Source organism: Anabrus simplex, chromosome 5, assembly GCF_040414725.1.
Source record: "Anabrus simplex isolate iqAnaSimp1 chromosome 5, ASM4041472v1, whole genome shotgun sequence".
In the NCBI taxonomy this organism is placed as follows: Eukaryota; Metazoa; Arthropoda; class Insecta; order Orthoptera; family Tettigoniidae; genus Anabrus; species Anabrus simplex.
Genome location: NC_090269.1, coordinates 364,305,254 through 364,321,645, shown reverse-complemented (window position 1 = coordinate 364,321,645; position 16,392 = coordinate 364,305,254). Strand labels below are relative to the sequence as shown.

Sequence of the window (16,392 nt, the reverse complement as noted above, 5' to 3'; positions counted from 1 at the left end):
TTCGAGATTCCTTAACCTTTCTTCTAGCTCCAGTACTTTTGACCTCATTCCATCTATTTCGTTTTTATTCTGTAATAAGCTCTCTGTGATATCCTTGAGTTCTGACTGTATGAATGGCTTCAAATCCTTGAATTCCTTTTCTGTTCCGTTAGCATTTCCTTGGTCTTCTCTGCCTGGCATTCTTGCATGGCCTCCTTGAGCTTCTCAATATCTTCCCATGACAGCCCAGGGCCAGGATTTATCTCCACTCCACCGATCACCATCACCATCATCACCACTAATGAAACTACTATTTGTGTAATGTTGAAACCGTTTTTCACCATTTGAGATAACTTCACCTTCCATCTGCCCTGCCATCTGCCTATAGCACACCTGTATTGCTCAATTGAAACTCCCATGTTAGTACACTCCTATACTTTCCACACGTTCAGCACTACGTCCGTTCATCTCAAGAGCTGAATTGCAACTGGACATTAATAATAATAATAATAATAATAATAATAATAATAATAATAATAATAATAATAATAATAATAATAATAATAATAATAATAATAATAATAATAATAATAATAATAATAATAATAATAATAATTGTACCGGGCGGTACACCTCCACTCCGCTAATTTAAAATGTGCGCCAGTTGAAACTCCTCTGCTGGAGGAAGTCTGAACTTTATCTACGCTATTAATTCTCTACTTTCTCAGAAGATGTCACCACGTGGAAAATTTTGAGTTTTTGAACTGTGTCATTTTTGATGTGGTTTTGTTTCGCTTGAAGTAAGCAGTGTGAACTTTCTCTTCTAGAGGACACTACTGAAGATCAACAATAGTGCAACCTAGTACGGAGTCAAAGAAATATTTTGTTGGAGAAATTTTTATTTCAAATGTTTGTTCTTTGCTAAAAATTTTTTAAGTTGGCTGTATACCCCTCTCTTTCCCCTTGTTTTGCATTTAACCAATCCTGAATTTCTTTGAGTTATTTCCGACCAATCCGATGTATCTTCCCCCAACTTGGATATGTTTCTGTACCCGAGCCAATAAAAAGTTTGTGGGAGGGTGTTTTCATTCCCCTAACGCCTAGAACCTTCCGCGAGAGGATATAAACTGCTGATTTTAGGGTCTCCGGGCCACTTCTGTTCCATCTTTCAGTGTATAAAGTACATAGCAGGAGGCGGGAAGCGCCTCTTTCCTCGGCAGCGGTCATCAATAAGGTAATGGCCGATTAATAAATTCTTTCTTTGCTAGCTCAGCAGTTTAACTCTCGGGGCGGGTGCGAAGCGTTCCTCCATGTAACCTTTTCCTAAAATGTAACGATCTTTTCTTCTATTCTCTTTTAAGCTGCATATTGGGATAGAGAGTGCTAACCCTCTCGAGCTCCCACTCACATTGTCTTGAGGTGAACTATATTTTCTCAACCTATTCTTCGTTAATGTAAAACAAATTGCTCTTTTCTAAAGTCACCTCGGTAGTATGGGATTAGCCCTTGCATTAGTGGCCTAGAGCCAGATTAGGTTTTTTAAACAAGTGTATTAGGAGTGCAAGTTCGCCTCCTCTCAAATTGTTATTTTAGAGGTCATGTAATTGTCCATTTTTATTTAATAGACCTCAGTAGATTGGGTATTTTACCCCTGTGTTTATGTCCGTTGAGGACAACTTGAAGGTGGAGTTTGGTTTAAATTTTGAGAGCGAGTGGCTCTTTTGAAAATTGAATGTTGTATGCCTCGTGGAGGCTTTTCTGTGTAATTTGGAGCAAGGGCTCCTAGGTATGAATGGGGTTTTCTGCCCCTCTGTTAAAACTCGTGTTTGGGGTAAAACTGAGCTGATTGCCCAAGCAGTGTAAAATCTGGGCGCGAAGCCCAATCCCTGTAAATATTGTAACTACCCTTTTTGATTTGCTACTTTGTACCTGCCATGCTTGTTATTTCTTTGTTTTTGAAAAGAAAATATAACCTTGTTAAATTTTAAATTAATTTTGCTTTCGTAGCTGGAGACCTATTCACACCCGCACCTTCTTTCACCTCTACCTACCACGGAAAAATCCGTAACAATAATAATAATAATAATAATACTTTTCCAATAGCCGAGGGTTACGTGTGCGAAATGTGTAGGCCATGTGGATTTGGCCCTGTTTTACGGTATGATGCACTGTCTGACAGCAACCCTATATGGAGATATGTAATCACTATTGTGTGTTTCTGTATTGATTGGTAATATAGTGTATGTACTGTTTGAAAACGAAGAGGAAAGTGATGAGACAAACACACAAACAACCAGTCCTCTCCGAGCCAGAAGACTTAAACAGATCAGGTTAAAATCCTTGACTCGGAGGCGAGTCGAACCCTGGATCCTCTGAACCGAAGACTATTCTCACCTATAAGTTACCTTAAGTGTTCAAATCCTTTACGCGGTGTCAATAAAGATCGCGTAGGAGGTTAGGTTAGCGTTTCTTGTAAAAAAAAGTTAGGTTATAATGTCATAACATTCTATCCTCAAGTACATGTCATCAAACTGATTACGCTTTTCTAAGAACAGACGATAAATGCCTTGGTGTGAGGTTAAGTAAACACACGTGTTAAGCCTACTTCCAGGTCAACTATATTCCTGTCTAGCAGCAGAATTAGCTGAAGCCTACAAGAATTAAATAATTAAACTCACGGACAAAATCACATACCATTTTGGTTATTTTTCTTTGAACACTGACAAGTCTGTTATGTCATTGATAAATCTTCGACTGGAACATAAGCTTCAAACGTATATGTGAAATAATTTTTCCATACAATTTATGAAAAACACGAAAAATAAAATAAATTATTGAATTTTTTTCACTGAATTCGCATAGAAATCTTCCTCCCTCCTTATAGAATAAACTTTATGAGGGGAAGGAGGAGATGACTCTGAGGAGGGGAAAAGGTTGTAATACGCTATTCGGTTTATTAGGAGGACGAGGAGGAGGAGGTCTTCCCTCCGCCTCCTTATAGAAGCCTATAAGGGGAAAGAAGAAGGAGGCAATGAGGAGGAGGAGGAGAAGGTTGATATACGCTTCTAGGTTTATTAAGAGGAGGATGAGGAGAAAAAGTAGCATTGTTAAATATCTTACATTTACACTTACCTTTTATACATTTCTATCTTATATATCAGGAACATAATCCTTCGAAACATATTTGTATAATATAAGAATTCACTTTTTTCAGCTTGTTAAGTACCAATAGTTTTGTCTTATAATAATACATAATTTGAAGGATAAAGGAAGAGGAATAGAAGTGAGATGTTTGGCAGGAAAAACTGATCTATGATAGTAAAATAAAAACAATATAGCTCTTTCAAAAGTATTTATCATTCTCATCATCGTCGTCATCATTACCATCAACATCAGACATTTTTAGTATAATGCACTCGTATATAAAAATGATATAACTTTTTGATTTCGTTTTATTTATTTATTTATTTATTGATGTCTTTATTTGTGGCGAAGTTAGGGTTCTTGGCCCTCTCTTACACTTAACCACATTAAGCGGCTTAATACTGAATCCAAACTTAATATTCAAACTTACATATTCATACATACATATTCAATATTTCAAAATAAAGCAGAACATAATGTTACATATTCAATATGGAAATAAAGATAGAAATTAAAAAAATGATGTAATATCAACAACATCCGAGATTTAGTACAATATATTCAATATAAATTGATATCTTTCTTTCTTTTATATTTACATACATATTCGATATTTTTTAAGAAATGAACCAGATAAATAAGATAAACCATGTAGAAAATACCATATTTCACATAATACGGTACTACATTTTCAGTACAGAAATGAAATTAAAAATTAAAAATAATGATGTGTTAGCATTTTATGGTTTTTTGCATTTATATATATTCAATATTTTTATCGAACTGTAAAAATGAGATAATAAAGTGTCAAACATTTCGTATTTCAGATAATATACATTTTTACAGTAATATAGGTTTACTTTTCTAATGAAATGTAGAAAACATTTCATAAGCTAGAACATTACGATAGTGTTGTAGTTGTAAATGTCTAACTACTCTAGGACAAGCACCATTTGCTTACGCACAGATTGTGAATTTTCTGTCTCGTAAGCATACATTTTTGGTGCTAATCTAAAAAACTCAGTCATAATATTCATACAACATTCATTTTTCATGAGACCTATTATTTTCTTATTAAGTGGCTTAATGTCGAATTGATTACATGATGATAAAGAAGTGTCAAAGCATTCAGAATGTTTACGCATTACATTGTAGATGTTTGTATTCTGAATATGATAAATAAAACTATCTGTGTCCGTATACAAAAGTCAAAGATCCATAAACTGCTGCTTTGCAAAATCATAGTGAAAATCACAGCGTACATTTTTAATTTTGAGTAATCTAGTATAACCATCCCTAAATAGATTGACTTTGCATAAACTATCTGTGTTTTTTCATTTCAACAGTAATAAGGTCACGATCGATAACATTATTTTTTAAATTTCGGTTTTGAGTTGTACTTGCGTGCACCATACCGACCATCCCAATGATCATTTATCATACCATATTTATTTTCCTCCAGATCTTACAGTATACAACCTATTAGATCTTTATGATGGAGAAAAATAACATCATATCCAAACCCAAGCATCTATGAAAATTTAAAAGCAATCCAAAATTAAACAATAACGCAATCAAATCAAAACCAGATTTGTTTTACTAGGAGAGAAGATATCCAAATGAACAAGAATGAAGAATACCTCCCGGCATCCAACTGAATAATAACATAATCAAATCGAAACACAAATGTTCTCCTATTCGGAGATAAGAACGAAAACACGGCATCGAATGAGAGGCTATTAACCTGCCACTTTGGACCTGATTGCGTCAACAAGCCTTGTATTACCCACTATACCAATTCCTGCTGACTTAACCATAATATTTCGTTATCCGCTGAGTTAGAGCCTCCATGTCCACTTGCTGTCTTCGCAGTTTATTATACTACAGACACTGTTCTACTTTCCATTTAAATTCATGACCACTTGTGTGTTCACACAACAGTTTCTTATCTTTTTAGTGCAATCTTTCCACTTATGAGTCCACACAGCCATTTCTTATCTTTGATAGAGTCTTTGTAAATTTATGTGCTAATTTCTTTTAATTTATTAACGCATAGCTTTTGACCGCACATAAATATCGATTCAAGTTTCTCCCCTGTTCCATTCTTTAATCACCCAGCTTAACAATGTTTGTTCATTCCCTTGCTTTAATATCTCTTGATTACTGGCACTCAAAAGCTTCCCTCTTTCCCTTTCAGTTTCTTTACAATGGCCTATCAAGTGTAGGTCATCACTCAATGATTAATTAAATGAATGTCGCGTTATCTCCGAACGTTTTCCATACTTTTCCATATATGCAGTTATTCATGAGTTTGAAAAACCGTAATTTCAAAAGTTGAAGTAGCACCTTAACAATGCTTTGTATTTAAATCCATGTACGATTTAAGCCACGTTTGCAGCTTATATGCAATAATACGGTGAATACGCTCTAATTGTAAATCGTATTTTAGACATCGAACAAGACACTGAATGTAAATAACATACCGTATTTTTGGGTTCAGGGAAGCTAGCAGTTTAGCATGCTTTAATGTATTATCAGGGGGAATCACTTTTTCAACACAAAAAGGAAGGTCAGAATGTGTATAATGCAGTTTAGAAAGGTAAGCAAGGTTAACTTCCAAAACGAAACCGCGATTAGGATCTTTAGCAGCAAGATAAACATCAAAAAGTTCAATTTCATTTTCAGTTAGCCAAACAAAACCTTTATATGGTAAAACTTGTGACATCGTATGGACATAAAGGTTATTAACGTCAAAATACGTAAGATAAGAATGTTTTTTCTCTGAATCATCATGTTTGAGGTACGGATTATTTGCAATTGCGTGTCTGTTAACAAGCGAAACAAGACCACCACCAATTCCACATTCAAAAAACAAAAGCATGTCTACATCAGTAAGAAGATCAAGTCTAACCCTTGTATACTTTAACATTGCATCCCACGAAAAACCAGGAGTAGAATGATAATAGCAAGGGTCTAATCCATAAATAGTCAAACATATTTTACGAAACTTTTCGAATATATCACAAAGTAAAAGTGTGTCTACTTTTAAATACAAGTCAGCATATTCACCTAAAGCTCTTATATTAAATGTTGAGACCACACATTACATGCATGCATGTAGTCTTCACCTGAAATGTATACTGTATGCTTATCACTGGATGATGGTCTTAGTGATGGTGAACTGCTTTCATTTAAAACACTTGGACATGCAGACTGTGGAGGTAGTTTCTTCTAACGTTCCAAGGCTTTGAATATAGTCATATGGCAGAATCCCTTTCCTAATACAAAGTTTTCAGGATCTGGAAAATACTCACGAATGTATTTTAAGTCGTCGCTTGAAAGACCATTTACAGGTGTATCAAGAGAAAGGTTAATACATTTATATGAGTCTAAAACAGAATGCTAATATCGCCTACACGTTGAGTGAATGAAATGAAACGCTCGTGATTTTGAGCAATTTCACAGAAATGTGTGCATTCTACTCGTGCAAACTCACGCACAACGAAGTGCGAGTTATAGCCTGACATGTTATGAAAAATCAAGGAATTAATCTCGGAACACGATATAAAATATTACATGGCTGATTTGCAAGTCCACGATATTCTCATGTAAAGTGACAGTGATCTCTAACCTTAATCTCTGGAAATATAATAGGTTGTTTACAGATGTGGCATTCATCTGTTTCATTATGCATAATCTTAAAATCTAATGATATTTGAACTGGAACTGGGCATAATATAAGTAAATTAACACTATGGCTAACTCTTGTAATTAATTTAAGAGCAATGCAGTACAGTTTTCTCCATGATACATCTTAAAAATGATAAAGAAAAATCGAATGAATAAACAAATTTGCAACAGAAAATGGTGTATGCTTCTTAATATAATCAGTATATGGTTATGTCAAACCTGGTTGACAGCGATGAATAGGTGTTGTAAAAGATTAAACATCTGCATAAACGGTAAATGGAACACTTTCCTGACGACAATAATTCTCAAATTTCATTTCTGCTTTACCACTATTAGGAAGAAAAAGTTTTATATCTGTTGCACAATCAAGTAAGTGAGTAGCTAACATGCTTTCTGATGAAAAGTATTGCAAGCATCTGTCACATATAAACTTCCTTTCTGTGTGTGGTGAAAGTTGTGAGCTTAACAAATGTGAAATATTTGTTATAAGACGGTAGTGGCTTGTGTTTTCATCACAAATATGAACGATGAGTACGATGAAGTTTAGGCTGTATACAGCGGTCCAACAATACTCTCTCCCTTTACACCGTACACATAAAATTAAAAATCACAATTGTTTTTCTCAAATTTGGAAATGTCTGTTAAGTCCGTTGGAAAAGTAAAATCGTCAAAACTTAACGTATGTTGCAACTCATTGGACATAACTTCATACTGTGAAGTTCTACAAGGATTATGTGTTACTGGTTTAATGCCATTGCAATACACCATAAAAAGCAATAGTAATCATTATTCTGAATATTGATAACAGCTTTTTTCATCTGCAATGGCTTTCGGAAGTAGGATATATGGCCTTCCTGAATTTAATGGATCAGACTTAAAGACATTAAGCTGAAAATGTGAAGTGAAATACTTCATAGTGCTTTACTGCTTGCACCCTCTTCAAAACTTTTGAAATTTAGTAAGCAATTCATCTACAATGTGTTCGTGAAACCGTTCTGAAATATTATCGGAACATAACAGCTTTGTCATTTTTGATGTTATACGAAAGGTTTCATGAATTTCATCATTATCTTTTAAATTAATAAATGAACATGTTATGCTGCATTCAACTTAAGTGCAGAATGTGTGGATAGCAATGAAGATACTTTATCTTTGCACACATCATAGCATGATGTTAAAAACCTATTTGGATCTAAAATGCTCATTTAAATTTTTATAATACCACGTGGTAAAATGGTTTGTTGGTTTATTTCATGTAGATCAGAATCGGAAAGTGCGTTAAATCTATTTGGTAAAAACACTTTGAAATCCTCACATGTACATAAAATTCTCTCACCATATCTTGTTGATATTCTTTGAAGAGAAATAACATGGAAATATAATCAACAGGAAAATCACAAAGTCTGCGCGTTGGAATTCCTACGAAGAGACCGAGATTGTTAATTGCCTCCATTCTAAAAACACATTTACTAATATTAGAGTATTGAAATATCAACAACGTGTGTTTGTTTTATATTAAAGATTAATACGTAACTTGAAAATATAATTGAGATGTGGTGTGCGCTGACTTCCGCGATGAGGTTACACAACTACCGAAAAACGTCTGACAGTGTACGTTTCGTACAGCGTTGTCTTTGATAATGTGCGTCTTTCTTTTTCGAGACTTGTTTTCACAAGTGCTGTTAACACCTAAAGTAAAAACAAAACATATTAAAAATTAAGAAATATAATATAATATAATATAATATAATATAATATAATATAATATAATATAATATAATATAATATAATATAATATAATATAATATAATATAATATCAAATTTATATTCAACTTACTTTTCAGATGAATGCACAATTCATGTCACAAGGTTTGAAGGAGAGCCTGGTCAGCACATGAATATATTTGACACATAGATTGATTCTGTCTCTCTCTCTCTCTGATGATGTTGATGATAGTGATGATGATGATGATTTTCTGTAAAAATAAAAATCATATAAATATAAAAATATAATGTTATAAATCATTCACTTTTAAAATGTATATATATTTATATATTTCTTTCGCACACACGTATCTCTATACTTTCAAAAAACTTCAATATTTGTAAGCTACTCTGCTTGGCAGTGAGAAGGACGAATATCGAGTGCATGCTGATATATACATAATCATATTGATCAAAGTTCGTCTACCGTCATCAGTTTCGAAGGAGAAAGAGAGCCTGGTCAGCACATGAATATATTTGACACATAGATTGATTCTGTCTCTTTCTCTGATGATGTTGATAATAGTGATGATTATGATGATTTTCTGTAAAAATAAAAATCATATAAATATAAAAATATAATGTTATAAATCATTTACTTATAAAATTAAGTTTGGTCGAGATCTATTCAGCCGTTTGTCCATTATGGTAGAACAAACAAACAAACAAACAAACAAACAAACAAACAAACAAACAAACAAACAAACAAACAAACAGACAAAGAGACAGATACCAAAGCTAAAAACTATTGATACGATCTTGAGTTGACCTAAAACGGATAAATATATCAAAACATGGCGAAATAAATGGCATTACAGACAGTGGACACCCTACAAATTTATTTATAAGATTCTAGCACCTACCCGCGTCTTCGCTCTCGTGGATATCATAATTTGATAAAAGTAATCGTTCCTCTGTACTTCACTGATGCATTATCGAAAAATCCCTAAAGTATAAAAAATCACAGAAAAATTGAGTTTCATTTACCCCAGAAACTCTTTGTAAACCCCGTTTGTGGTATTGCCTTTTGGGGCTAAGATGACGAGGCTACCGGCGGAGCTAACTCTGGCAAATGTGACATAGAACTGTACATGTGAGAAACAGTCCTCCCTCAAGTCGAAAACAATAAAACACATGTTTATTTAATTTTAAAGGACATTCCAAATACCTATTTCCACGGCTCTAACATGTTCAGTTTTTGAGATATAAATATCCGCATTAAAATAATTCAACCCCTTTATCAGTTCTCACCCCTCCCCCACCTTAGTGGATTTTCCAAAAACAAAAATACAAGTTTCTTTATTTTCAAAGGAACTTCCAGATACCAATGTTAACGTCTGTAATATGTTAAGTTTTTGAGATATACTGTAGATACGCCCAACCTTAAAATTTATCCGATTTATCAATTCTTTCCATCCCTTAAGTGGATTTAAAAGTACGTGTTTCTTTATTTTAAATGAGATTCCAAATTCCTATATTCACTCCTGTAACGTATTCAGTTTCTGAGATATACTCATTTTAAAAATTCACCTCAATTTCACTTACTTTACCTCCCCACTTAGGTGGATTTTCCGAAACAAAAAATGCGCGATTCTTTATTTTTAATGGAGATTTAATATACCGATTTTACGTCTGTAATATGTCAAGGTTTTGAGATAAACTCATTTCAAAAATTAACCCCCTTTATTAAATTTTTTCTACCTCCCTTCCATTAAATTGTTTACCGAAAAAATATGCGTTTCTTTATTTTTAGGGTAGATTCCATGTATCAATTTTCAAGTCTGTAACAACTTCAGTTTTAGAGATATAACTATCCTCACATAAAGGATTCAACCCCTTTGGCAGTTATTTTTACCTCAGCCCTTCCGTTAAGTGTATTTTCCGGAAAAATACGTGTCTCTTTAATTTGAAAGGAGATTCCAAATACCAATTTCCACTCCTTTAAACTTTTAAGTTTTGAGATATACTCATTTTAAAGAAATTCACCCCCTCCACTTTTCATCCCTTTATTGACAGTATATCCGAAAATCCTCCTTTAGTGAGCATCTGCATTGTAATATAGCCTAAATGTATTCCCGAAGTTTCATTTCTTTATGTCCAGTAGTCTTGGCTCGGCGATGATGAGTCAGTCAGTCAGTCAGTCAGTCAGTCAGTCAGGACATGAAATTATACATATATAGATACAGTGAGTTTCTCTCATCGGATGGTCGGCAGGCGCGCCCAGCTTATCTGCCTCCCGTTGACTCATCACTTCCCGTTACACAGCGGAGCGACAGCACGGGAATGCCCGCAATTCGCAGTTCAGGTCCGTGCTTAGAACGTGTATTAAGTGTTGATTTATCGCTACAACTGTTCTCGAATTGTGAAGTGTTACTTCGGGGTAGAGGAAAGGGTATTTATGTACGATAATTATGTGAAAACAGAGCCCTGAAGGGAAGTCGTAAGGCGATTTGTGACACAATTTCCAGGTGGGTGCCCTCCAAATAAAGAGGCCTTGCGGAAACTCGTAAATAAACTGAGAGGAACTGGTTCTTTACTCAATAAGAATCGAAGTGTTAAAAAAGGGTACATAACGAGAAAAAAGAAAATGAAATCACAGAAAGATTGGAACATACGCGTACAAAATCTCTAAGACGAATTGGACCAGAAGCTCAGAATGGCGGGCTACGAAAATGTTAAAATTGAAACCATACTGTATCAGGAAAAAATGTTTATCTTTGAGGCGCTTGACACTAATTTGATGAGCATGGACTATATCTTAGGGTGTGGCTTAAAAACATTGGAGTTGGTACAGAGAGGGTTATAGTTCATCGAACTTAGAGATTTTTTAATAATCTGAGTTTATTGATCATTCAAGACAAGTTAATATCACCTTCATACAGTAGAATCGAAGTGTCGTGGCCGGCTGGTAACTCCGGACCCTAGGATGGTGCTGGATACGGCCTGGGTAGGAACCACGCCCGCCTGTATGAGAAGTTCTCGAAGTTCTGGAATTTCTCGAAGTTCTGGACTTAAGAGTTTTCGATTCTCCAGACGCACACGTTCCGGGGTTCGATCTTTGAGACATGATTCACATGCAAGTTCCCCGTAAGGCACTCCATTTATTTGTAGTACTGTTAAATAGATATGACCTTTAAATTATTGATCTACTCGTACAATGAAATATGGCAAGTGTTACTAAATCATTGAATCGAAAACGTTCCTAAATCGTCACTTGAAAAACAGGATGATTGGACTAAATATTTGACCTTGTATTGGTCGAATTAATGTTTAAAATGTCGAGTTCATGACGTGAGGTTACTAACACAGGCATGGTAAACTAGAATGTTCTATAGGGTTACCAATTATAGTCACCACAGTTCTCAATGCACAGTTTATGAAGGTTCGGAACACATTGGCACATTTGCACTACGCTTAGTAAATGAAATAGTACTCGGAAAATGTCTTGTTCCGTCGATAAGCAAAGTAAATAATCATTAAAGAAAAATGGTACTTGGAAAAGTCTAACTCCATAAATTGTGAGTTCACTTATAACACTGGAAAGTTCTATGTTCCCTCAGAATATGGCATGTGTACTCTGAGTTGTCACAGTCTGCTATGTTGACACGAGTCTAAATACAAGTCCTGGTGCAGTACTCGGAAAGTTTTTCATGTTTTCACACTCGAACGCAATGTTTGAAAATACCCTAAGTTCCACAGTTTGTCATGAAACATAATTTCAATGTGGTACTTGAAAAAATCATACCATTCACACGAAAGTTTACGTTGCTACAGCTTTGTTGTAGAACACAAGTCCAACTTACACACTCGGAGAATTTCTATGTTCCTGAAATCGGTCCACGAAAGCACAAGTTCGAAATACAAGTTCAAACGTGATACTTGCAGAAGTCACGACACTCACGAGAATTCTAAGTTCCTTCAATAGTCACCGGAGCACAAGTCCTAACGCGGCACTTTGAAGAAAATAACAAAATTCCAACACTCGAATTTCAAATACTTATCCGACTATAGGTCCAGTCCGCACTCGTAGCGCTCCTCCCGTTACCCGTGCTGCAGAGACGGTGGAGTGACATATACTGAATTTGTAGTCCGGATCGCCTTCCTTTTATACCGGATTGTGGGAAAGTATCTAGAACATGGGTATTATCTACCCCTATAACTCCTAAAGTATACGGTGGATTTTCCTAAGAATTTGACAGGTTGCGTCTATTATAATGGTCTTCACGATGGCAGTGTCAAAATAACAATATTTTAACGCAAAATAGACTTTTGCAGATGGGCTTGGATATGACCATATATGGTCATGTAGAGCTCACTCGAGGCGGATACGTCACTCTCTGAGTACGTCATTGAGTTCGGCGGGCTGTCTATCCTCCGCCTCGCGCGAAGTTCAACAAACATACTTCGAACTTCTCTTCCGTAGTGGCGTTCCCGGTACAGTACACATCCAAAGAGAAATAACCTTAACTACGGAAGACAGACGAATTTATGCGTGTAAATCTAAGTTTCCTAAGACGCTGTTAGAAATATAAGGATGAAGGAGGAGAACATTTCTAACATTTCCTGTCATAAGATACGAGCTTATTTTCTTAATCCTTAATAACTGACTTTCTTAAGGCTTATTTTCTTAATTTCAATTGTTACCTTACATAATGCACGGATAAATCGAGCAAAGTGCTGTCCTTGTTGCTATGCCGCGGAGCGGGGAGTGATGAGTCAACGGGAGGCAGAGGAGCTGGGGATGCCAGGCGGCCAACCGGTGAGAGAAACTCATTGTAGATGCAATTTCCTGACTGATTGTCAATCAACTCCCAGGCAAAACTATCGGACATATTTAAAATCTATTCCATGCAGGGGCAAACATATTCTGAAAATTTTACCTCATATGTCAAACGGTTTCAGAGATATGGATATATGTTTTCATGCCTCACCTTTCGGGTCAAAACCCGCTTTGGGGTGTACTTTTTATAACCTAAGATATATGGCACAACCATCATGTCATATTTCAAGCTCGTATTTAAAGCCGTTTCAGATAAATGAATATTTATATCAGCAGGCCTCATTCCCTAGACAACCCCATTAGGGTGTGTTGTTTTCAGACCACTTCTTATTTAAAATCTAAGACATACAGGAGGAACCATCATGTGAGATTTCATCCTCGTACATTAGCAGTTTCAGAGAAAATAATATTTTTTGGAATACATTTTTAGTACAGCGTAGGCACCCACTAAAGAATAGTTTCAAAAAATTCACCCCTAAGGGGATGAAAGGGTGGCAAAATCGTAAAAACCAAAAATATTCATTCCTCCGGTATCGTTGCCCGGACAAAGTTAAAATTGCACTTGATGATTGCTTCTTTATATATGTTAAATAAGTTTAGAAAAACTTTCAGCCGTTAAGTGTTAAATTGAGGTAATACCCGCGACAGCTGTCAATAAGCATATGGATTTCAAATTCCGCGCCCACGTGGTTAAAGATGGCAGCTGTCATCTGAACAGCAGTCAAAAAGCATGTGGATTTCAAATTCCGCACCCCCACGTGCATAAGCTGGTAACAATTGAGGTTTGGTCCCGTCAAGATGGTAGCAGTAAGATTAGCGATGTTCTGTCATCCTGAAAAGTGAGGTTAGCGTCCGTCAAGATGAGAGCTGTCACGTTCACAGCTGTCAAAAACACGTGGCCAAGCACGTGGTTTTGTTTACAAACAACGTGACGTCACGGTCAGGTGGTCATAACGTCATGAGGTCAATGACTTTGGTCGGGGTCAATGATCTCGGATGCTGACTCAGCAGAAAAAATGCTGACGATGTGGCTTAGAACTGGCCTAGCACCCCTACTGCTTTACCCATGTTAGATTTGTCTTCATCTTTTATGTGCAATTCATAATGAATTACCATCTGTATCCGTTTATCAGTTTCCTGATTACGATAAATAAAGACGTGAAATTAAATGCCCGTGGTCTACCATGCCGATACTTTCTGACTTGACTCGTTTTATTTTATTTCAACTACACACTTACACTCGTCGTCTTCGTTAAAGATACCGTTCTTCATTCTACAACACTCTTAAAAAGCCCAATGGGAAAATGAGCAGAAACATGCATGATATTTCATGTTATTTTCCGCGTTTCGACATATTTGCAGCTCCGCAACGAGAGTCAAATTAGTTTGGAGTCACGAGGCTTCATGCGAACCGAGCCCGGTGTTCGGAGTCGATGGAGTCGACACTCTCGATTCTAGTCTTCAGTCGCGCCCATCCCTACGAAACAATGACATAGTTCCCAACCCTAGTATGGCGTGATATTATGTGGGACCACACGCAGGACAAGTACGATACACGGAATACATCCTCCGACCCATAGTGACACCGCATCGCCTGTATTCCGAAGACTTTTAATGCATCTTTTATATTTTTATATTTTGTATACTTTGTCTCACGATTATGGCTGAAAATATCTCAATGGGATGAAACATGTTCCATTTTATTAAAATAACTTTATTCTGAAATTAATAGAAGCAAGTGTGTCGCAAATTAATTTTTACCTGAAAATACCACAACGCTGTTAATGTGACAATACGGGCTTAAATATGAAATTTATCTCTTGTAACAAGATTGATTATCATAATGGATCATCCTCTATAACGAATAAAAACATGCTATTATTTCTTTTCCAGAAATTTTCAAATTTGTTGATGGGATGAGCAGAAGCCATCTTCCAATCTAGATTGATTATCATAATGGATCATCCTCTATAACGAATAAAATACATGCTATTATTTCTTTTCCAGAAATTTTCAAATTTGTTGATGGCATGAGCAGAAGCTATCTTCCAATCTTCAGAACATGGGCTGGTCCTACCGCTGAAGTTCATCTGGCACATCCAAAGCATATTGAGGTAATATTCAAAACTTCTTTTCCACACTTTTGACACGAGAAATCTGGTGGTCGATTGGAATTTGGTAGATACCTACTGTTAGCTGCTGGGATCTTTGAGCCGCATTGAAATGTTAACAGCTGGTTGCGAGCACGCCGCGCTGTACTCGTGCTGTGATGACAGCGTGTTACTGTTCATACGGACACTGTGCGCCTGATTACACTCCAATACGATGCCTTCCGGACTGAGCGTAGTCATGCTGACGCAAGCAGGTGACTACTTTTCTCTCCCTGAGAAACTATGATTCCTACAGAAGGCAGCAGATGACAGTACGTCTGCCAGAGGAGCCCACGAATCGGGTGTAAAGAAGACGGGCAAAGACGCAGCGGGGACTTCAACGGTAACCATTTCGTTTTTTGCGCGGCGCGGCGCTAATTTCCCGCATTCGTCTATCTTACCTGCCCTGCACTTCCCATCTTTCTGCTGGAGTAACTGGCACCTTTTGAATTCCTCCAATCCTGCTCATTCCAATGATACCTGATTTTTCCATTTGAACCTAAACTTCTTGGGAGTATACCAACATTTCATATTCACGTCGCATTTTCCATATTCACTTCAGTCTAGTTTCACCAGACTAGCCCAATGTTCCTATATACGAGTATATTGAAATAATTGGTTGGGTAGGATACTTAGAAATATATTTCAACCTGATTGCTCTACACGTTCACGAGTTCTGAAAGTTAAGACTTGACTGAGTGCTCTATTTCGTACCCGATCTTACCTGCCACAGCACTGAAGGGAATGGGAAACCTTCCTTCGTCTATCCAGTGCTACCAATCTCATTCGCCTGTCTGTTGTAGGATTCTTGATATTAACATCTAAGTATCTACAAAGATCCGGTACTCAAGATTAAACAATTACATCATGATTACATCAGCAAC

The 16,392-nt window shown here is 36.2% G+C and overlaps 1 protein-coding gene across 1 annotated transcript in view; it reads left to right on the top strand.

Moving 5' to 3' along the window:
- Nucleotides 1-16,392, top strand: part of LOC136874919 (cytochrome P450 4C1) — a 187,906-nt gene that overhangs the window by 42,190 nt on the left and 129,324 nt on the right. Inside the window, exon 3 of the mRNA XM_067148626.2 lies at nt 15,366-15,472. Within this exon, the coding sequence (XP_067004727.2) occupies nt 15,366-15,472 (107 nt within the window). The remainder of the gene's footprint in view (nt 1-15,365; nt 15,473-16,392) is intronic.